The 25,253-nt window shown below is 38.5% G+C and overlaps 1 protein-coding gene across 20 annotated transcripts in view; it reads right to left on the bottom strand.

Moving 5' to 3' along the window:
- The window catches only part of DLG2 (discs large MAGUK scaffold protein 2), a 1,005,161-nt gene that overhangs the window by 527,088 nt on the left and 452,820 nt on the right, over window positions 1-25,253 (bottom strand). For all 20 annotated transcript variants that reach the window (XM_085216429.1, XM_085216427.1, XM_085216435.1 and 17 more), the window contains one exon: window positions 15,001-15,162. In XM_085216429.1, the coding sequence (XP_085072555.1) occupies window positions 15,001-15,162 (162 nt within the window). The remainder of the gene's footprint in view (window positions 1-15,000; window positions 15,163-25,253) is intronic.

The following is a 25,253-nucleotide window of genomic DNA, read 5'->3' on the forward strand; positions in this document are numbered from 1 at the left end:
ATAGCAGTTTATAGTGTTAAGACTGCTAAATTATTTAGTGAGTACAAATAAATGACTTTGGTCTATTTTCCACTTAGTAATTCATTGACACTATCCAAGATTCAACTAAGTTAAAAGAAACCTGCTTTTCCTTTAAAAAAGCTATTCTTATTTCTTCTAATCCCATTCTGTTCTTCTCATTAAAAGTATTTTCAGTATTTTCAGACATGTAGCATCTAAGATCATCCCCAGTGTTTCTTAAAACACAGATAAAAATTTGCCACCATCCAGTCCTCAGGATAGAGCAGCTCTGATACTGAACATTTTTGTTAACTATCCTTCTTTCAGACACTTTATTTTATACAACAGATACTACCTGTGAGGGAGATTTTCATCTCTAATTTTACAAATATACAATATCAATAAATCTTGAATATCCATACTTCAATTACAAGTGCAATTAAAATTAACAATTGAATAATAATAAAAAAGTCAATTACAATGATCAAGTGCTAACTTGGCCTCTAGAAATCTGTTTGCACCAGTTTGTTTCTAGATCCAGGCTTTGTCCCTGATGCACATCTGCAGTGCTGGGAAGCTGCAGAAGGGTTGCTGACAAAGAGAGTCCAAAGCTAAACAAAGAAAACGGGGCCAGGAGGGTCAGTAAATTCCTACTCTCTGATACGCACTTCAGAAAAGTAGAGGAGACTGGATAGAAATACAGCATTAATACACAGGGGTGATGTGTATCCAGCACTGCGCCTAACTAATTAGTCCTTTAGCAATGCAAAATATTCTTCTCCAATGCCTTCAGCACTTTCCCCATCTTTACTTGTGTTATATTTGTGAAAAAAAGTGCAAGCTCCAGGGCAGACACAGGACATAAAAGTGCTAAGGAAGTGAGGAAAATGAAATGTGAAGATCATTACTTTTTGCCTCCTCTATCATCTTAATTTTTCCTCAAATGCTTATTGTTAACCCAGACTCAGCCATCACACGCAGCTGCCTGGATTGTCTCTACCAACATGAAAGTGAATTTTCCCTCCTTTCCTGCAGTCACATCCTAGAGGGAAAGAGAAGATGGGAAAGACATTGACTTCCTAAGGTGTGGGAAGTCTGAGGAAAGGAAGGATTCCCAGAAAGTAAGGACTTTGCAAATTCTCAATTTTGACATTGTGTGAAATGTTGCCTAATGTTTAGAAAAGCAAACTTCTAATGTCTGTCTTACTAATAAGATCTTATCACAATTTAAGAATGACACTGCAGTCCCTGAGACACTGCAGAAGGATGGCAGAGAAGATAATTGCTATATACCATAGATCCCTCGACCAGCACTCCAAGAAGGCACATAACGCAAGAACACTAAACTCAATAATAAGTAAGAACTACAATGTTTTACTAAATAATATTATGGAGAATTTCAGTTATGCCTTCTACTGTCGTAGGTTTTCAACATCGTATCTGGAAAGCCAGAAAACATCAGCAGAAAGAGCTAATGAGAAGTGAACTGGACACAAGTGTCCCTGCAAACAAAGGATATCTGCCAGAGTGTGCCAAACACAGTCACGCTATATCTGAAGCCTCTTAACGAAGCATTTACCCTACCATAATTAAGAAAACTCATTTATACTAACCACTATGATGAAAATGATGTTGCAAAACCCATCTAATTGAAAGTATAGTAACACTCATCAACTCAGTTCAACACATGTGGAGAATTAAATTAAGGCCATTAATTAATTAACACATTTAGTACGCAATGGTGTGTTAGTAAGGGGGTTAAATTTCTACTCTGGGCAGATCATTCTGTTTTGGTCTCTTTAGTTAAAAAGGGACTCCATTCCCAGAACCATTTTAACTCAACACCAAGTCTCTCTTTCTTTCTTTTTTTTTTTTTTTCTTCCAAAATGTGTATATTATATTTGTCCATGTGTTTCTCACTCAGCAAGAGGCAAAGCATCTGTGCAGTACTAATGGGAGAAAGCCAATAAATGTAATAAGATACCACTGGTCTGTAATTCAGCCCCGAGACATGAATGTCTCTAGCTAAAGAAATGACAAAGGAATTATATGATAGTTAAAAAGTAGTTACATTTTGATTATAGTAGATTGATTATTAGACATAATTTGAGTATACACAGGGATTCCTATTAATTTCTGCTCATTGTATTGTATTTAGCCTACGTAAATCTGAGATATTGCACACTTTTATTTATACTTTTCCTAAGCTTAGGGCAATGGAACCCTACTCTGCACTCAGCCCCTGGGTAATACTGTAACCTAAATTATCATCATCATCATTCAGATTGAATTAAGAGGCTTGGAAAGAATATGCATCTAGGGAGGAATCTCCAGACCAGTCTTGCTCAGATCATTACTGATAGCTATAATGAGAAGGGCAGTGGAAAATTTGCTTTGATGTATTTAGGGGCCTGGAAGGACTGCACTAATAATCTGATCAGTAATCACGACATAGCAAAGATACTGTGTTCTGAGCTGTTCTACAGGAGGGCAATTCTGAGAAAGGATGAATTTCATTCTCTCCCACACCTCTCATTTTATTATCAGATGAGATTTTCAAAAAGAATTTATAAGAGTTTGTGGCTTACAGTGCTTTGAAAATCAAAGGGAGCTGTATTCCTACTTATATTAGGCTGAAAGCTAGTTTCCCCAGAAGCCTAAATATAAAAGAATCTGATTTTTTTCAAGATTATATATAAACACAACAGCCATCCCTCAGTTTAGCAGTGTTTGGGAAAATTTTGTACTCAGTCCATTCACACATGATCTTACTGAAGTCTACAGAGAGTTCACCCCCAGCCAGATCAGGCCTGCTGTGTTTGTATCTAGAACAATGGAACCATACTAACAAACCCCAAAATTTCAGTCACGCAATGCCAGCAAAATTCGTTTAGAAGCTGCTATTTTTATCAAGGTTTCTCCCCCTGTAATCCCCTGTGGCAATGCAATGAGCAAGCTTCTATATGGGCTCAGCCTCCTTTTGAATATGAAATTACTGAAGTTCAGAAGAATTTAATTAGTATCTCACCTACTTACCATCTTCCAGTGATGCCTCAACTACAATTATGGCACTACATTACAGGCAATTTCAGCTTAATTGAATAACTTGAATAAAACCTGGTTTTCAATTGCCAGAATAATCCCTATTAAGATGTCTGTAACTGAGTTATAAACAAAAAGGGTTATCTGTGCATGCTGTGTCTGCTACCAGGTTTATGGCAGATATTCCAGCATATTCACCTCTGATATTACCACACTGTCAAAAGGTTTATACTTAAATAACACTGGAAATACATCAATGACCTGGGCACGAGCAGCTGAAAAATTACAATGTCAAGGCAAGCTGTCAGGTAGGTCCCAAACTTTTAACATACCTCCTTTCAATTTTAACAGTTTGTGCCACTTTCCTCCTAAACACACGTACCTACATGCAGTGTGCTTCAGCCATCATCTGCCTCTCTCTGTTCTCATGGGCACTCAGCCTTAACTGTTTGTAAAATATATTTTCTTACAAAGCCCTTGTACCATAATCTCCAATAGCAGAGAGTCTCTTGCCTACCTCTTGTGCCTTTCCTCAGGATAAATATCACATTCTTCATATGGAAACAAGAAACAAAAAGGAAAGGAGAATGAGAGTGAGGCAGGAAGAGAGAAATAGGAAAAAGCCCTGACTGCATTTTTCTTAGGCAGTTTCTTTACTCCAGTGCATTGGGGTAGTTCTGAACTGGCTCGGATTCCCCCCAGTTTGAGATAATGACCTGTCATAGGAACTCAGCTGATGAATTGTTCGACTTCAATGAGAAAGTATGAGTACAATTTGCACCATGATAAAGCCAGTGTTGGAAAAGTTATGGAATGCCACAAATACATATTTCGGTCATCCCCGTAGTCCAGCTGAACCTGTAAAGTTTTTTAAACCAATCTGGTAAGGATGTACAGATCAGTCTTTGCTGGGATGTATATCTACCCTGCTTCTCTGAATCTGTGCTGTCAAAAGACTTTGCCTGTGCTGTGTTCCAAATGGGAGAGGTATGGCCTCAAAGCACAGACATGCACAGTCCTCTTAGAGCATGAGCGTGGAAATTCCCAGTAGGCAAAGTGCTAAAGGAGAACATGGGAAGCAAATTAAAATTTTCTGAGGAGTTCCAACACTTCGTTTTTAAAATATCATGAAAACACACTGGCGTTTTAACACTTCGCTCAAAACTTTTTTTCCACCAAGTTTAGAAAAATAAATGTTGACATTTGTAGACAGATGGAGCTCCACTTCTTTGTTAGTATTAAAGGTATTTGTGTTTACTAGTCCCAGTGGTCTAGCTGATACTCTTAAATAGAGACAGGATTAAAATTAAAACTACATACTAATCCCAGTGTATGTATGAGGGTGTAGATAACCAGCATTTTACATATTGGTGACCTGTCTTGGCTGTTTCTATTGCGATTTCAGACATTAGTAAAGCATAAACAGCGTAGAAGCACCCTTGTTGGCACTTAACTGTAAACATTCCTACTCTTTAACTAAATGTCACACTGTCCAATATACCGAAAAAGTAAGGTCATTTCAAAACAGAAGACAAACTCTGAACATAATCAGTACGAAGATAGCCCAGTTTCACCTGAAACATCTAATTCAGACCTGCTTAATTTGCAGATTTGTAGCAAAATAGTAAAAGAAACCAACTGCCTATTGAGTGCTCAAGAGGAAACAGTGGTAACTGGAATGTGAAATCAGATGCAAGTCAGGTCTTCAGAGGTTGGCTGATGTAAGTAACACTCCAAGAGCTGCTTACTTTGTACTATTTTGACCAATTCCCAATTAATATAAGACTTTATATTCACATGCTGTATGCTATTATAAAAAACTCTATTTCCATGCTTGGAATTTGCTCCTCTATTTGATGAAAGGTACAGTTTGTGACACAGACTTCAAAATAGAAACTTCTTTATTTGTTGAAAACATTCTTTTCAGTCCTTCCAATGTCATCAACTGCAGCCATTTTATTAAGGCAATTATCAGGTTTAATGCATTTTAGATTTGGAAGCACAAAGTTCTGCCACTAAAGGCAGATCAAATCCAATGCAGCAACCCATGAAGATGCTTACCATAACCATAATGGAAGAGAGGCTTTGAAAAATCAAATATTTACATTTTCTTTGAGAAATGGTTATTTTCTGCATGAAACATTTTAATCTGATAAGCTAAATTCTAAATCTAATATGTCTAAAGGAAGTGTTCTGTTTGCATTTGGAATATAACAAGTGTAATATAGCATGCTTGAGTCTGTTGATTGAAAATAATGAACTGCATCTGACATTGCTCAGAGTATCTGCAAGTCTCGAAAGACTGAAAGCTGTCCAGAGTGCTGCCATTTAAGTGGGCCGTGACCACCAGACTTGATGATATCCCAGAGTAGTTCACACTGCCTTTGCTTGAGAGGAGGGGGAGACACCTTACAGCTGTAAAAGAAATCAACACAAACTGTTCATAAAGATCATGGTTGAGAGTAGGGAGGCAGGGAGAGCTCCTCTCAAAGCAGCCAAAAAGCGAATTGATCAATAAAAATGCAATCATCTTGAACAAGAAGGGCATCATTTGTTACGTGTTAACAGCTACCTAGTACAAACGTGTACTTTGTGAGTGGCTTACAGTATTAACAAAAGCCATGTGTAGGTGTAGGAATGGATATAACAGAAAAGAGAAGAAGATCCAAAGGAGAAATAACGGAATGGATTCTGAAGGTGATTCAGGGGAAAAAAAAAATAGTAATGTAACAAGAGAATGTTACAATGATTAGGTATGGAAAAGAAAATAACAGGAACAGAAAAGACATGACAACAGGAGGTGCTATGGGAGATCGAGGCAGTAAACAGTGCAGATCTGGAAAAAGTCACCTGAGTCATCAAGACTGCTGACTGTTTCATGACATTTTCCCCAATTGTTTCAGATTGAGTAGTTCTATTATCACTAAGAAATTATTAGAAAGCAAATGACGTGGTCTGCTGACATAGATCTTTTGCAGGGAACTAAATGGTTAAAAGGCTTTTTCATTTGAAAAATCATTCTGAGAAGCTGCAGTTAGCTAATGGTACCAACATACTACATAATAATAGTCCCTCAAGTTCTTATTTAACTGGGTTTATTTAAACTGGATTCTTGAGAATAGATGGAAAATAATAGCCTATTCGGGAAGATCTTTTTTTATCTAGATGTCAGAAGTCTGTTTTTTTCACAGGTCCACACTCCACAAAACTTTATTACAAGGTGAAATAGGAGCCACAAGAAACAAGAGTTATAAAAGAAAGCACTTAGAAACAAAATACAAATTAACCTGAGCACCTCTTAGTGAGGCTGTCAAGATATTCTTCCATATGGCTTGAAGGCTTGGCCACATCAATTCTATTTCTTCATGCTAAAAGCTGAAGTGGAGGACCCACATGAAAACTTCTGCTTTGTATTTTTTAATATCTGATACTGAAAAAATGGCATTTTTCATGTGGAACATCACTGGATGTATAAATGCATAGATCCTCAATGTAATGAGTGAATTATGAGGCTATTCCTTGGTGAAAAGGTGTTATGGCCATTTAATGCTTCATTTAAAATGGAGAGTACGTTCCCAAGTGTCAGCAGTAGCTGAAGTCTGACAGAAGGGCATTTCAGCTGCTGAGCTCAGGGAAACAATTGGTGTTAAACCTGTCTGACACTTCAAAGAAAAATCCCTCCTCTTACAGTCTGACTAATAATGTCAAGATGCTTTATTGCACTTCTCGTGAGTAGGTCATGAAACACTTGGAAAGGTGGCAAGCGCTATTACAGATGCCATACAAATAAACTGATATTTTTGTACTTACAGACTCAGTAAAGGAACTGAGAGAACACACAAATCTTACGTCTGTAGGATATAGTAATGATTCAATTGATTTATTTGATATATTTCATTTATGTCATCCAGAAAAAAAAATTCCTATAAAGAAATCCAACCACCTTTACAATAGTACATCTATTCCTGGTTTATTTGATATTCTATGAGAATGTTATACGGGCAATGCATCAAGTGAAAACCAGCTCAGTGTACCACAGAGTAGCTAGTTCTATGTAAAATATTATAGAAAGACAAAAAGGATTCCTGAAATCTCTCATCTTCTGGATTATAAATGACAGACTTCACCAGAAATATTTGCAATACATGAGACTTTTTTTTTTTTTTTTTTTTTTAATAAGACTCAGGAAAAAGACTATCCTTAAGGAGAAATCTGAGATCTGAAAAGAATAAAATATGTAACAGCTAATTAATACTAACGCATAAAGCACCCAGCAGATCAGGAACAGAGTGAGTCTCCTGAAACTGCAATTCGTATTAACACTTGAAAAGATCTGCAATACCTAGGAGGCCTTTCTAAAATAAACAGTGTCCATTGCCTGAAAATATTTCCAAATTCCTTTGAAAATTCCTTTCTTTATTCTTCAGGCAAATTCAACCACAGATAATGGGCTGGTAGACACTGACAGAATTTGCTGTGCTCGGGGGGAGGGGGGTTCGAGGGGTGAGGGTGGACATCATTTATTTTGTCAAAAACAAAACCACAAAAAAAAACCAAGAAATTGCAAGGCCTGAGGTTTACCTCAACTTGCCGAGGTTTTTCCAATTAAATCACACACTGACAGAGGCAATTCTGAGTGGTTTCTTTTTAATTCTATCAGAAGCTGGAAGGATAACAAGGTACTGTCTGCAGCAACATATACTATGGGGTATAGTATATTTCTGACTTTCATCAGTCAGAAATCCACGGCTAAAAAGTCTAGCACACAGAACAGCACATCTAGGTATAATGACAAAAAGACCCATGCTATTCTTCATTAGGACTACAACATTCAAATTTTGCATCATTTTAGGATGTGCTTCAGAATAAGATGGCAAAAAAATGGAAGACATCTCTGCCCACAACTGAGAAACAAAATATCCTTCAGAATACTGATTTATAAGCTGCCTGGAAAGAAAATGAAATTAAAATTCAGTGCTCTTTTTGGTACTTTTCTAACAAGCATAGGCCCATTTGTCTTTTCCCTTTGTTTTTTCTTAATCCAAATGCATTTGCATATTAAAAAAACGCAGATCACAGATAGAGACCTATGATATATGCCTATCTGTTATTACAGTAAGAGATAAGAGAAAAGCAGTACATGATTAAACATGTAACAAGCATTGTATCTTAATGAAGCAACCTACTGAATATTCAGTGAAAATCCACTAACAGATACAGACTGCAGTATGGGCTTTGCCAATAACTGCATATTAAAAAGGGAAGGGAAAAAAACACAACAATAAAATCACAACAGCACCACAAAGGATAGGAAGTAGGAGGGCAGAGATCAAAATTATTACTATAAGATCACTGCTACTGGACTGAACTACCCTGGGGCTAAAAAACGCTTCATGCAGATCAGCCATACTTATGAAATGTAGTCAGTGTACACACAGAAGGGGATGCCAGATCAAATTTTAGATGGGCTGCTAATATATCTATGCATACATTAATATGTCCTCTACATAACCTCAATTAATTTTGCAACTGCAAGAGAAAACTTCAGACTTCTGTTCTTCACATCTACCACAACTTCAGCCTCTCACAGTCTCCACCATCTTTAGGAGCCTCACTAAGGAATGAAAGCATGTGCTATGGCACAGCTTCATTTATTTGTCACACCTGAATCACAGAAATTTAAACAAATCAGCCTTATTCTCTTTCCTAGAGAAACCTCACCTCTGCTATAGTGTTATTCTACAGTAATTAGAACCATGGATGTTCAGACTCTTCTCAGAGTAAGTGAGGCTTCTTGTCACATTTAGATACTCTCCATAAAAGCACTAGAAACTACATTTACACAGGAGAATCTGGCAGGGTAACACTGAAAGCTGCTGTATAACTGGTTTCCTGACAGATGGAGGTATTTACAGGAGCAGAAGACTTTCCTGCAACTGCTAAAACAGCTCCATGAGTCTATTTTGCAATGTTGTTTTGAAGCTCTCTGTGGACACTTCTTGAATTAATCTACAGCTCAAGTGACCCCCTGCAACATCACGAGTCTTGGACTTTGTTGTTTTCACTGTATGTGTGACCAGTTGGATGAATTTGTGATTAATACAGAACTCAGTAGTAAAAAAAATAGAAAATCATGCTCTCAGAATTTTTCAAATTGAGAAATGGAGCTGCTGAATAATATCAACAACAACAACAAAAAGTATAGAATGTTTTGATCTTATTTTTCCAAGTGCTCTTTCGAACTCAAATGTTATTGAAGACTGAATTAATTCATGAAATAAATAGTTTTTACCCAATCTACATTTTTAGACTAAAAAATGGTACTCTTTGAGATAGTTTCAAGGAAGCTCAGACTAAGGAATTATACACAGATTAATGAACCATCCGGGATTATCTTAGAGCCTCTTCCCCCCACCTTTGTTAGTTTGTCAAAAAGTACAGCAGCCACCATCACAAGGTCTGACTCATGCTGGGACAAGGCAGGCTTCGGAGGTGATAAAAGCTATTTCATTAGAGACAGAAAAGGGGACATCCAAATTCATCAGCCTCTGCAGGAATGACCTTCCTGCATTCAGGCACATAGAAAGGATGATAGGAGTGCAAAGAGCACTCTCTGCACTCACCAGAAGATGGGAGTTGAGAAAGGGAAACCCAGTATTGAGCAGAAATAATGATCAAGTGGCATTGTCTTTCCCACACTGCATATGGGGCACCACAAATAATTGGTAAGATAGAGGCTTTTGCCATCACCAACAAAAAAGAATGATTGGAATCAACGTATTTTGGTGATGGAATAAGGAAATCTTCTGGAAAGCAATTTACAAAAGTGTTAATTCATGGATAAGCTCAACTACAGAGACATCTAAGGAAACAAACTGCTCATTTGCTTTGTATGGAGAGGAATTTCCCTCTCTCCACTGGAAATTCATTCCATCAGTTCTGACTTTCTATACGGTGGGAGCAACCATGCTGAGCTGCATGAGAGCAGGGTAGCAAGAGCAGGAGGAGTATGCAGAGCAGCTCCTTCCCTTCTACAAAGTAGGGCAGTCAAAGAGGAACCAACTGAGACAACTGAACCTCCTTATTTAAAAATATCTTAGGATAAGATAATAACAGTGATTTACACGCTACTTCTTTTTGCACAACTGCCATTGATGCTTACACTTAAACCTTGCTTTAAATTGGGAAACAGAGATCAGTAACAGGAATAGCCTGGCATTTAAAATATGCAAGAAATCCAAGATCCTTATATGGATTTTTACTTCTAGGCTTACCTAAAGAAAGAGAAATGTACTTTAAAGAACAAGATATCTAATATCACAACAATGCTAATAAGATTCATTCACAAGCCAGAGGTTTCTGTCATTTAATGAACACTGATTAGCAATATTCCTACGAGGAAGGGAAAGAGAAGATCACTTCATTTGGAGACAGAGCTTGCATGTCTAAATTCCAGGTACGTCTGTGTTGTATTCAGATTTCTCAACACAGCAGTGCTTCCGAAGGCACCTGATTTCTAACAAGGCATTTTTTACTGAACTAGCACTTTCTAAGCCATATAAAGACCTCAGTTGAACGTTGCTGAAGCAATAATAATAGCCTGATCAAAGGACTCTGAGCTAATCGCACCATCTAGTGTAAAACAGGGGAAAGTGCACTACAACTACTCAGTATATTACACACATTTTCATTTCGTGGACTAAAACACCACAATTTCCTTACCTTCACAAATTGTAAAGAACATTTATCATCGCAGTATGTCAACTCTTGCAAAGAACTGCTGAGGTGCTAACATTTTCCCCAAATGTTAATACAGGAACATAACCAAAAACTTCCTTTTAAACTTCTGTGTTTGACGTTCAAAGTTGCTGAAGCTATTGCAAATTTTACCTTTTCCACACTATTAGGTAGATCAACCTTTAGCAGAAGCTTGCAGCTTTCTAATAGTTAGCATATACAATCACAGTGAAGAGTGTATAGGAGAAGCTACCTGACAGTTCATGAAGAAATCTGAGTGTACAAAAATGAAAGTCACAATGAAAAGAGGCTCCTCTTTTCATCTTAACTGTTCTTTCTTATTATCTTCCAACAGGAAGTAACTACTGGAAGTGGCTACTGTCCACCAGAGTGTAGGGACTCAAAAGATAACAAGATTGTCTAGCCCATGTTAGGAAACCTCTACACATTCCCAAAGAGTTTTTAGCATAATTGGTACCTGAGTGTCTCTTTTCAGAATGGCTGAGGACCAGATTTCTGATTATTCAGCAAATAAAACTGCTGAGATGTTAAAGAAAATTTGCTTTACAGCTTAGTATCTGACAAAACTCAATCTCTTTGAAGTATCCAAGAGACTAACTCCACTAGGATAATTGTGGACTACATCAAAGTACATAAATCCAGAAAGTGAAATTACAGATAGCTTCTTTACTACTTTGTACAAACAACTTGGAATCCATTACGAGATATATTTGTACTATGAAACAGAGTGCATCAAGCATGTGAATTGCACATGTGTTCATAAAGATGGGCTGAATCCTTGTGCTGAGGATTAGAAAGTCTTTCAAAAATCCCTGGGACACTGTACTTACAAATACATGCAGTGGTAAAGACAGGTCAGTGGCTTATCCTTCTGAATCTCAACTATTCACTAAACTTCTAGCTGTAATAATGCAAGACTGTGACAAAAACCTCAAGCTGGCTTATGAATGCACATAGCATTCATAACACTTCCTAGGAACTTAGAGTGAGGGCAGTGTAATGGTACCAAGCACTCTACCTGAACACACAGTGTGTAAATAACTCTTACAGCTTCCAGAGATGGCTGTGGTACAGTTTAATTTGCAGCCACACTAGAGAGGAGTTTTCTAGTTGCACGATCTTCACATGTTTCTTTCCAAATGAACACAATTGCATGGAAACAAGCAACTTTGTCCTAAGTGACTTGAGTTTGGCAGAGCAAAAAGTGAGGTGATTAAGATGGACACGTGGCCTGGCCTTGAGATCATCCTTTGGTTCCAAAACATCTTTGTTATATTATTTTCATGCTCAACATTTTTATTTTATTATACTATTAAGTATAGTATAATGAGACTTCATTGCAGCCTTTCAATACTTAAAAGAGGATTATAAAAAACAAGACTTACTTTTTTACAAAATATGATAGTGGTATGACAAGGAGAAATAATTTTATACTAAAAGATGGAAGGTTTAGATCAGATTTTAGAAGGAAGCCTTTTATCCAGAGCATGTTGAGGCCTTGGTATAGGCTGCTCAGAGAAGCTATGGATGCCTTGTCCCTGGATGTTCTCAAGGTTAGGTTGGATGAGGCACTGGGCAGTTGATCTGGTGAGTGGCAACCAGCCCATAGCAGAGGGAGGCTCTGACATCCCTTCCAATCCAAGCCATTCTATCATTCTATGATTCATTCATTCTGTGAAATACAAAATTTGGAAAGTCATCCTGTCATCAGGGATCTTTGCAGAGCACAAAAGACCTCCTCAGAAATTTGTTGAGAGGTGCACCGTGCTGTTGCAGATCCCACTGTGAAATACAGGTAAGCCAGGAAGTTATTTTAACCCCACTGAGTCAGAGTGCCATCCCCATGCCCATGCGACACGCTTGCAGGCTGGGTCAGGCTGACAGTCTTAGTGACACAGGAGTTTTGGGGTCCCCCTCAGTACAAGCAAAGTTGTGACTCTGATTTACACACAGATTGCCTTTGCAGCAAATGTCCTGACCTGTAGCCAGAAAACAGAGGCAGAACCAGTCAGTCTTTCCAGTGCAGATAGTTCTCATTGGAGTTTCCTGACAGTTTTATCCCACTCCAAACGCCAGTCCCTTCTCAGTCATAAAACCAGAGCTGACAAGCTATATTTTGACTTCAGCATTTGTTCTATATCCTCCGAGCAGGATTTCAGCAGTTCCATATCTCGCACAAGAGAGCAAAATATCTAAATTGCAGGCATTTTCCCTGGGAGGGCACAGTGCGAGTTGAGAGGCAGCATGCCCTAGATATAGTTATTATTCAGTGCAGCCATGTTGGGAAGAATACTGCTGTGAAGAAAGTGGAATACTGAAGAGCATTTAGGAATAGGATGATAAATCCATAGTCCAAAAAACCCCAATAGCCTATTTTGATTGGGTTTTAGAGAGTTTTGAATGGTATTTCTCAAATATGCAGAAATTTACGTAACACAAGTCTTTTGAATGGGAATTTCTGTTGATCATCAGAAACAGAAGTGAATCCAATATTTCAGACAGGCGGGGTACAACAATGTCATGGATTTACTTCAGCCTCCAGAGCTAATTCTCTTCTGAAGGGTAAAAGACAAGGGTAAAAGACTGCACAAGAAAAAAGCAGAAACTTCAAAACCACCTGAAGATATCAATTACTAAATTTAGACTAAGTGGCAGACATGAGACATTACATCCAATGTGGGTCTGAGGGAAAGATGGGAAAGGGACAGAGCCAAAGACAGAAATTCTCCCACTCAGAGAAGAACTTGCAGGACATAATGAACTCTTAAAGGAAGCACTTCATTGCTTTTTATCTACACATCAGGAAGCAACTACTGAAAACAACTTCCTACTATTGCAGAAGTGATCACACTGGGGCCCATTGAAGACAATAGATATCTCTGAATCTGCAGATATCTCTGAATACTCTTCACCTCAAATAGAGTAGGGGATGTCTCTCTTGCAGGCAAGAATTTTTTTGGTCTGCTGTTTTCCCCTGAGATTACACTGAAGTTAAATGGAGGTCATCCTTTGCAAATAACCAAATTCACCTACTTCTGCATAAAGAAATGTAACACTGGTGGTTTCTACAGTGGAAGTTAGGTAGGCAATGTGGAAACCTTCTGAAGCATGAAAAGGCAAACTATGTACAAACTACACAAAGAAATAGCAAGAACATCAGAAAAAAATTGTTTCAGTTGCCTATTCCATGAAGGCTCAATGAACGCCAGATGAATTCACATCAGACTTTAATAGTAAATATTTGCTTTCACTTGCCATGTCTCTGTAATCACTTTACTGGACAAACAATGCCCATTTCATAACCTTTTGGCACTGGAATGTGTAAAACTTGTCTGCCTTCTTGGCTTCTTAGTTAACTGTCTGAACAAATCCATTACCCAGAACATAACCACCACTATTAAAAATACTTCACTTTTTTTCCTCCCTTTTCCAAGCAGGAAGAAAACAACAACCAATATGAATACTATTGTGCTGCTTTTACTGAAGGAGTTTTAGGAACTTCTTCAAACTATAGCAAAAGAGCAAAATTTTCCAAAATTGAATTCTTTTTGGTTAATATCCAGGTTCACCATGAAGATAAACATTTTGCCAAGTCAAATGTATCAGAGAACACCACACACAGACACACACACACTCAAAATCCCTGTAAATAGCTGCTTTAATTGACCGAAAGGTGTCTCTACGTCACTCTGAATGGTAACAAAACCACAGGAAACAGCAAATGTTTGAGCAGTAGATCTGAATGGTGAAAAATGAGTTCCCTTTTCATTTCAAATCTTACGACTTTGATATAACTATTTGAGAGATGGAAAAAACAGGATTCCATCAAATGGCACTTTTTTTTTTTTTTTTTTCTTTTTCTAATTTATGAGGATAATCAGGAAGGAAATCCTTCTGTTAGAAAATCATGGCAGTATTGAGAACATACATTATTCTTTTTCAGTGTACAGAAAAGTAGACTCATTTGCCAGGAGTGATTTTTCCTCAAGCAAAAATCTCACATCTCAATAAAAGCTTTGCCAGCTAAACATCACCTGTTACAATACAGCCTCAAAATCCAGACATGGGACAATCAAACCGAACCAGTACATTCCAAAACACAGCTTGGCTGTTTCAACAACAAGATAAAGTTCTCAGGGCCTTCACATTATACATTTTCTCATACTGGAGAGTCAAAGCCACAGTAAACACTGATCCTACCTTCAAAGGAGAAATGTGCGACTGTAAGACATATCCATGGACATTCTCTATTTGAGATAAGTTCTTCTCTGACACGTGAACAAGCTCTGGGCCTCTCACTTCATGGGTCAATCGAGGCAAAGTATGATCGTGTGGAACATCCTCATCTTGATAACGGTATTTCTAGAAAAAAAAAAGATAAGGAGGGAGAAATAAGCTTTCAGGAAGCAATGGCTATGTATTGATGTGAATATCAGATATTGGATAAGCTATCAGACATTAATAGCTCTCGGGTTTTCTAATTTGTTCAAGAAGGAATACTTAATTTTATATTTAACATTTCATCAGTGAGAGAAAGCCTCGGACATAGCTCGCTCCAAAAGTAATGCCTCCTATTTTTTTCCACTGAAACTACAACAGACACAAAGAGCATGATAACACTATTTGATAGAGCCACTTCTCAGGCTACAAAACACTATTTTTCAATATAGTAACCACTATTAGCTTTTTTTTTTTTTTTTTCTTTTTTTTTGCCACTGATGAACAAGAGCCTGCATGTTGCACTAGTAAAAATCTGCACCAGCAAAGTTGTTGTCACCACTGCTGAGACACACCACCCACCACCTCATTGTGCTCTCATACACTGTTTGGTCTCCATAAATGTTCAGCAAGCATTGATGAATGTCAATGGGTGCCATTTTTTCCACATGAAGAAATTCAGTTCCACACTGCCATTTTTTCTGCATGGAAGAATTTGATACCTTGGCTTCATACACTTCCATGTCAGAACGTTTTTTAGTCAGGCTGCCCCTCTGCTGCCATCTGCCACACGGCAACAAAATGTAAGGGAACACTCATGGGGAGATTCAGTCTCTACTCCCATCATTCACCTTCAATGTGAAGGGCCAACATAATAAAACAGGAGGCATTACTTTCGGAGCAGCCCTCACATCATCACATGGATACCGTAGACTTGCTATCTTCACGTAAACATCTGAGAGGACATTCTGGCATGGGCCTGTACTGACAATAATGTTCTGTTGCTCTGCTGATCTGTAGAGCCTCCTCACATTTCACACCCTCACAGTAATAACTGCACTTTTGTAGCTTTTCTGAACAAAATACTTGAGTTATTTTCCATTTTGCCACAGTAAACTGCAGTGCATTTCTATGGATAAAGAAGAGCGCACATGCACTTCCACAGAGCCATGGGCAGGTGAAACTTATTCTCCATTGAAAACATTTCTCCTCACCCCGCAGACTAATTGTGTTGTGAGGTGTTTTAACTTCTCTTTCCACAGAGAAGTAACAGAAGAGAGAAAACAAGCAGCTTGACCATAACATGAAGGATGTAACAGAAATCCTCAAAGTCAAATTAGATTGCCAGACCTCCAGACTCCTTTTCACAGGGGCACCTTCCCCTCAGAGAATGGGCTCAGCCATGAGTGGGCCTGCTTTGGAATTGACTGTGGGTTTCTTCCAACTTGGGTTATTCTGTATTGCTAATGGCTGAATCTGGACTGGGGCAGAACCTTCCTCTCCTCACCCAGCCCTGCAGCCCCCGTCTTCCAAAACCTTGCCTTTTATACCCAATGCACATACAGCAGTTCTGAGGGATAGAACTACAGAATGGGTAATTTCTCTTCTCCAGGGTGAACAAATCCACCTCCCTCAGCCTTTCTTCATAGGAGAGGTGGACCAGCCCCTTGGTCATCATTTTGGCCCTTCTCTGGACTAACTTAACAGCTCTGCATCTTTCTTGTGCTCATAGTGTTGTTTAGCATAGCTGTAAGTGCTTTCATTTGAAAGGTATGTGCTAAAACTTTGCAATGGGTGGACTCAAAGGCTATGGAAAAGACAAAATCTAAGACTTACTTGAATGTTCAAACAGGAAAATAATGGTGTTTCAAGTTCAGTTCAAGTTTCAAGCTCATAAAGACTTTGCAAAGCAGAATTCTCTGCTGCTCCTGACACAAACTTGGAGCACCAGGCCCTGGTGCTTCATTTACTTATCCTTCCAAAGGAAATCATCCTGGTTTATTCCTGCTTTCACTCTGATACATGGAAGCATTTGCCAATTATTTTTCAAATACCCATGTGACATGATTGATTCTCTTTTTTCTTTTTTGGGATATGCCTGCAACCCTTTACATACTTACTTTTCAGATAACATAATTAATGAATCTACAAAATGACTGGCACCAGACAAGTATTCTTTGGGCAAGAAGCCATCAGCCTAATAGACAGTACTCCAACCCATGTCCCATTAAAGTCTTGGCACACAACTCACTTAAGCCTCAAGCAATCCATTATAGTTTGAATCCAGCAAGTACTCCTTCCAAAAAAAGACTACTACTCAGAGACATCCTCTCTAAAGTGAGTCATTTGCTAAAAGGTGGTTTTGAGAAAGAGCTGCAGAACACCAGACTCATCCCATCTTCTTGGGAAATGACAAAAATGAAAATGTCCTGCAACCACTTTTCAAACAGGCACGACAGCAGTGGTTGAAGCCCTGAGGATACTTGGCTGGATCATTCACTCAGCTTAACAGCACAAAAAGCAGCATAAGGTGGCATTAAAGAGAGAACATTTCTTCATGTTCATCAGTAAGACCTTTTCCCGTCACCACACTGCAGTGTGCACATTACATAAATGAGAGGCAAGTCCCAGAGTAGATCAGCTGACCATGAGCCCTGTGCTCCTGAAAAGCAGAACACTTTTTGTAGACTTTTCATTGAAAACATATACTTTCTGATTAAAGTCTCTAATTTTATCTGATAACTGTATTTCCACAACAAATTAGATAATATCCAAGTTCATTTGCCATAAACTGGAAAGTTTACAGAACAGAATGCCACTTTTCTATTTGTCTTTATCTCCCTTCCACCCTGAGGCCAGCATTCCCATTACTCGTAAGGTAGAAACCTAGAGTATTTCTGGGTCAATCCTGTTGCATGTTTGCATCACGTTCTTAGTACCAAACTCATTGATTTTCATGCATCTCTCCTCCCACATCATCTCCTCACTGAAATGCCTTCAGCAGTGAACCAAATCAGCTTGACACAGCAAAAAGCCAGGGGTAAGGAAAGTTTCTGAGAACGTAAGGCTGAAAATACCAAACCAGAGCTGAGATTCTCCTGCAGGAATGCCTCATTTGTCTACATTATCCTGTTCTAATGGATTTCAGTAAATGTACCTGAAGTGACCCAGTTCCCTAGAAACTGAGCTTTCTGTAAGGGTTAATTCAAATTTCTGGAGGGAAAGTCATGATTGCACGGAAGTGCTACTCTTCATTTGACAAAAGAACAGGTGGATGTCTTATGATAATTAAATTACAAATCAGTGCCTGCTGCTGACAGAGTATTGTACGCTGCCAAGTAGCATCAGATATTTAAAATCCTCTGTAATTACCTATAATGGGGGAGTAGAGTGTGCTGCTGTGAATTTTTAATACGAACGTGCTTTTTTTATAAGTGATCATTCTCTCTAAAATGTGAGATTATTGCAGCATCGCTGCTCCTCACATTGTACTGTCTAAAGGAACATTCCCAAGGCTGTGTTTGTCAGGTAGATGTCAGCTAAACAGGACTGAAGATGTGAGTCCAGAAGAGGTGAATGGTCAAAACCCTTAAATGTGAGCAAAAGTCAACTCTCCAGAAAAAAAAAAAAAAGAAAAAAAAAAAGAAAAAAAGAAAGACACTATCAGTGACAAATTGTAATAGACAAATTAAAGCACCTGAATGGAAATAGAGCTATTCTTACAACCTACGTTTGTTAGACTGCCAGTGAATGAAGCTCTTTGGGAAGATGTCATTCTAGTTGGGGCCAAAGAGGATTTTCTTTTACAAAAGTCCTAAGTACTCTTTTCAGGTACTGCTGTTTTGCTTCACAGAAAGTGCAAACAAAAAGCTTCATTTTAGTTCAACTCAAACTGATCTGTGCCCTAAGCTGAATGTGATCCTACTTAAGTTGCCATTCAAACACATGTCCCTGCTCTTCATATGGATGGATCACATACTTCAAAACATTACACATTACTTCTGCTAGCAATGAGAGCTGCAAAAGAAAGCAAAGTTTATTACAGAAGTCACAAGGCTCTACGACATCCTATAAAGTAAAAGCAGCCAGGGAATATTGGTCTGGAGAGGCTCTCAACCTACAGGAAAGTACCCTGACATCTGTAAGATATAAAGATGAATGAATGAAGGTAAAAATTTGATGTGTCTTCACTCAGCTGAAGCATTATTATAGATACAGCTGACAGATGTCAGAAATGGAAAAAAGGTGCTGCAACATAGTATGAAGTGGTAGTCCTTTCATGAGTAGTTCCTAATCTCCCTTTAAAGCCAGTTGATCAGGAAGATTTTTTTTTAGTTAGCCTAGTAAGTTTTGTCAAAGGAAACAATAGCAGTACTACATGTTTTAGCTCTTAAGCATCAGCATTTTAAGTCTTAAATCCTATTGATGTTTTACAGACATCCTCAGGATGGGTCAGACCTGCACACCTTAGAAGTGGCAGGACTTCATATACTCCACATAATTTGGAGAAGATCACTGCGAAAGTAATTTTTGCAGAAAAATTTCTGCTGGATACAATGACCCCTTAAAGATTCAGTCACCCTACTGCAATCAGGGGCTAAACAATGCATGCAACCTTTTCCTCATCCCTTCCTCACTTGCCTCTTCCCTCAACACAGGATTTGAGTTGCTTTGAAATACCCCATCTCTAGTCATCTGCAGGAACTCTTACTGAAAACTACCTTTGAGCAGGTCAAGCAACAATCCCCTTCTGCACAGTATTAGCTCCAGAATTCAATACTCTAAATTGGTTCACATTCTTAGCTACAGGCAAAAGCTAAAAACATTTGATGTAGGATTTGGTCCATTTAGACAAAAGTTTAATCCATGAAGACCCATTAAAAAATGTCAGCACTCTTGCTTTTGTGCTCAGAAATTTCAGTGGTCTTTGATGAGTTGAATTTTACTGGCTTTGCTCTTCAGAGGCAGCAAATTTCAATGTCATACAGATGAGTATCTTGAGAAAACAAACTTTATGATTTGCACACACAAGTCCTTGGGCATTCATCCAATCATGAGTAGAAATAACGTTACTCATTCAACTGATTGCAAATGAGCAACACAGCTTGAATTCTGAATATTTGCAATCAATCTATAGAGTAAAAAGGGAAAAAAATACTCTTCTCATTATATAAAATGGAAGAAATCATGATCTGCTTGCCAAGACTGTGGAAGTAGATTAAGAAGCTTAAATCTTTGAATAATTATACATATTGTGAATGACTTGCTCTTTTGCTTATCAAGTAGATTTCTAACAAGCTTGTCACTGTCTCACAGCAATACCTTTCATCCAAGAAGCCTGAAGAGCTTTACAAGTGGTAGTCAAGTCTGATAATATCCTGTTGAAAAAAAGCATGTGCATCATCTAAAGGTGGGAAAAATTAGGCACAGAATTAAAACAGCTTGCTCAAGGTCACAAGAATAATCAATTAAGCCATGACAGAACTGAGGAGTTTTTCCATTCTGCTCTTCTAAGCTAAAGACATCGTGCATCTACAGTGATGTTAATAATAATAATTAATACTAATAATAACACAATTATAGGTTGGTCACTGCCAGTGTAATTTTCTTTTAGTGTTCTCCCCCTACATCCCTGCCAGGTTTCAGGAGACAGCAGAATTTCTAAGGTCAGGAATTACATTTTTCTTTCCACTAATGTAATAGCTAGCAGTGCTTTGTTCAGTTTATATTGTGTTATCTCTAAGAAACAAGTAGTGATTTTTAGAAGACAAGAGGCTTCCTGTAAGAACCAGACTGGTTCATGGAAGGAATTCTGTCAGCAATGAACACTGAGAGCCTGCATGGCTTTTCTACTTTGTACACCAAGAAGTTCATTTATTTGGGAGAAAAAAAAAAGAAAAAAAAAGAAAAAAAAAAAAAGCAAACACATTATTTATTCTTTCAATTTACTGAAATAAGCAGGTGCTTGCCCAGTATATGTAAAATGCATTCACTATTTTTGAAAAAATACAGGTAAAATGCAGTGTAGTGAATTTTTTACAGTATTGTCATATATATATTTAATCTTGAAATAATTTCACTTTTCTTTGTGGAAATGAAATGAATATTAACAGAAGTACGCCTTTCTTGTACTAGCTGGACGTAGTTTCACCTTCTGCTCACAAGATGGCACAAAACCATCGAGTTACAGCATGTTCTTGCAGCTATGAAGTATTGTAGGGAAAAAAATCGAACTATGCAATGTCAGAAAGCTTCAGATTATATTTATTTTGAACTGACCTGGTACAACATTAGAAAAAGACTACAACATTTTGTAGTAAGCACCTAGATACCGGTTATAATCATACATAAAGCAGGCAGCTAGGGAAAAATGTAGCAATTCATATAAGCCTCAAAAATAAAAGAAATGAGGACCCTATTGGTTTTTGAACGCTTCAGCATGAACAAAAACACAGTGTATTGACAAGATTGAGGCTAGCCCAGAATGCTGCATTCCTGAAGGAATTCTAAATCCTAATTAAAACCGCCTGCATGCAAATCTGTACCATGAGGTATTCAGCTCCATATGCTGCATCACATTTGGACCTGTTAACAGCATCATTTTAGCCCTCTGGAGGTTGCTAGTTGCTATCCGATAATTTAAAATAGATTTTTAACTTGAAACATCAGTATAAAAAAAGACATTCTAAGAGGGTGGCTTCGCTAGTATTACATGTGGCAGCAGACTATAGGAATTAGTAAACCTTCAAAAATAAAAAATAAAAATAGATAAACAATCAGTATTAGCTGGACTAAGCTGAATCAAAGGAAAGACGTGGGTGAAACCATATGGTTGGCCAGCATCAAGCTGTAGCCACTTCTCCATCCTTTGTCTTGTTAGTAACATCCTCACTTGCATACCTCTTTCCATTGTTTTCAACTCTTCCTTTCAAAACACTCCTTTTCTGTTGTGTCTGTATTGAAGTACTACAGGAGACTACAGAAGTCCTCATGCCTCCTTAGCTCCTCCTCTGGGCTCCACTTCTGGGCTGAATATGAGCCAGCAATGTGCCTGGGTGGCCAAGAAGGCCAATGGCATCCTGGCTTGTATCAGCAACAGCACAGCCAGCAGGAGCAGAGAAGTGATCGTCCCCCTCTACTCAGCTCTGGTGAGGCTGCACCTCGAGTACTGAGTTCAGTTTTGGGCCCCTCACTACGAGAAAGACATCAAGGCCCTGGAACGTGTCCAGAGAAGGGCACTGAAACTGTGAAGGCTCTGAAGCACGAGTTTTACGGGGAGCAGCTGAGGGAACTGGGATTGTTCAATCTGGAGAAGAGGAGGCTCAGGGGAGATCTTATCTCTCCCTACAACTCCCTGAAAGGTGGTTGTGGGAAGGTGGGGGGTCAGCCTCTTCTTCCGCTAACTAGCTATAGGATGAGAGGGAACGGCCTCAAGTTTTGCCAGGGAAGGCTGGATATTAGTAAAAATTTCTTCTCTGAAGAGTGGTGAGGCACTGGCACAGGCTGCCCAAGGAGGTGGTGTATTCACTGTCCCTAGAGGTGTTCAAGAAATGTTTAGATTCTGTACTAAGGGACATGGTTTACTGGGAAAATATTGGTGGTAGGTAACTGGTTGGACTAAATGATCTTGGAGATCTTCTCCAACCTTGGTGATTCTATTATTCCTCTCCCCCTATAGCTTCCTGTGCAGCCCTATATGTACTATGTCTCCCCTCCCATTCCCTGATCCCCTCAGCTCTGCTGCTTCACTTCCCCAGTGTGGAAACACTGAGCCTCATAAATTCTTCTCTTGCTTCTCTTTCATCACCTGGAGCATGGCTTCTGCCATGGGGCAGCTGTGCTGAGGTTACTACAAAGCAAATGAAGAGGGAGAGAAGGTAAATGCTACCAGTTATAGTGTAATTTTCTCAGAGGGCTATGCTTGGGGTGGAAATGCAGCACAGCAAAACACCCTGCTTTTATATCAGAAGATAACAAAGTAATCATGTAATCTAATAAATAGATAATATATGAATATTGCCCAATTGCTTGCTCTTCCTGTTTTCTCTACCAAAAATAAAGATTTTATTTTAGTCCATCTCTGCCTAGCACATTACACCATACATCCTTTGTGTTTTGCAGCAGAAGCCCTCTCCCAGTCTTCACACCTGGGTGCCCTACTTAGCTGAATTTATACAGAACATTAGGCTCCTCTTCCTACTGCACATTGCTAGTGACTTCACAGTTATCCAGCTATAGTGAATAAAATTATGCAAGTGATCTGTTATACATATATCTATGCATTTATTTAAAGTTATAACTACGCATTTAAATTATGTAATTTCTCAGTGCTCTTCTGACCCTCTTTCAGTAGCACACCACCAACTGAATTACTGCAGAGAGAAACCAAGATTATCCACTAACTACATCTCATGCATCATCACCCTTGTGATCCCCTCTCACACATCCTGCTCACTTATCCTGACCAGTTTAGTCAAGATTTGGCCCTTTTACAGGTTTGCTGGAAGCTGAATTATGCATTTACTGAGCTCCCAGCCTCATATCAAGGTTCATCAGCATTAGTAGAGAACAAAACAATGGAGCAGGAATAAAAAGACAAAGAGTAGTGTGATTTGTTGAGATAGCAGTACTGGTAAGAAAAAGAAATGTCAAAGTGTCATCCCAAGTCCTCATCTTCCTTTTCACAGATACATTTGTAACCCAATACAAGAAGCTTAACCTGTCCATGTTAAAATAAGCTGAGATCTATAGTATGTAACGACAAAATCAAGGAAGGCTGAACTTGAGATTTTCTCAGGAAAGGGGAGGAAAAGTCATTTCAACTGAAGCAAATGGGGATGAATATCAGAGCTAAGTTAGTAAAACCAGGAAAGAGAGAGAATTCTAGCATCTGCATGGCTTTGTTGCTCAGAAATACCAGTGACACCTCTAAGGGAAGTGTTTATCTCGTCTCATTCAATTAGCAAAAGCTGCTCCCAGTAGTTACTACTGAAGTAGGAGAAGCCTGTGGCTCTGCAGGCAGTGTCCTGCCCAAAGCTAAGTTGTGTAAACTTGATCCAGGGCTGCAGAGAGTCATTTTAAATTTTGGCCCTGCCTCTGCTCACAATTCCAAGACTACTTGAGTATAGATATTTCCACTGATAGCTTTGCTTTTTATGCAGTCCTAGGGCTAAGTCAAAGCTAGACTCTGCTTTTCTTAAATTATGGCTTGCATACATTAAAATAAATATAACATTGCAAAGCAAAGTACTCTATAGCAAGAGAATTACCACAGAATCACAGAATAGTAGGGGTTGGAATGGACTTCTGGAGATCATCAAACCCAGCTCCCCACTAGAGCAGGTTCCCTGCAGTAGGGTGTATGATTTCCTCATCAGCCCTATCACATTGTGCAGACAAGACATTCCTTTGGGAATTAATTGTGCAGTGGAGGACAAGGAATTATGCACCTGCAGGCTGCCAGTATCATTTCTTACGCAAATGAGAAAATTATGGACCAAGGCTATATGAGGAAAAAGGATGCTCTCAGGCTAAAGTAGACAAATGCTGTCATAGACAATTCTTTCTATTCATGCTTTTTGCCACAAATTTGCTAAGCAATTCACATAAACTAAGCTTTCTGCAGGTGTGGAAATGAGATACCCTCACTTTTGAAAGGCCTTGGGAGATGACCATTATTTGCAGAAGTGCTGAACATCAGCACCTTCAGCTGAAATTAGGAAGAGTAAGGGTTGAAATAAAAAAACGCTGCATAATCCTGCATGCTCCAGTAAGTCAGTCTTAGGTGGAATTTATATCATCTGATATTGGCCACCTGAAACTTAAACTTCCAGTTTAAACAGATCAAACAGTCTTGCTTGCTAATATTCACAGCATCAGAATATTACATGTGCATTTATAAAAGACTGATCACTGAAGTCACTTTTTTATTTCCCCTTTTTCTTACCTGGACTTAAAACAGCTTAGGATTTAGGATGAAAGATGAATTTCATTCTTGATGTTGCAAGCGGGATACAGGAACTAGTGGACTCATTTGATCTCAGAACTTTTTTCTCTAAGGAGTTAAAAGTACTAATCACACTGGGATATTGTGAAAATAAACTCATTAATATTTATGATCTAATTGCATACTATGGTCAGACTCATTCTAAAAGGAAAATCAATTAGAAAATTAATAATTCTGTAAAGAGAGCACAATTTGATCTGTGTGCATTAAATAATGAACACAGACATAT

This window comes from Meleagris gallopavo, chromosome 1, assembly GCF_905368555.1.
Source record: "Meleagris gallopavo chromosome 1, MGAL_WU_HG_1.1, whole genome shotgun sequence".
Taxonomy (NCBI): domain Eukaryota; kingdom Metazoa; phylum Chordata; class Aves; order Galliformes; family Phasianidae; genus Meleagris; species Meleagris gallopavo.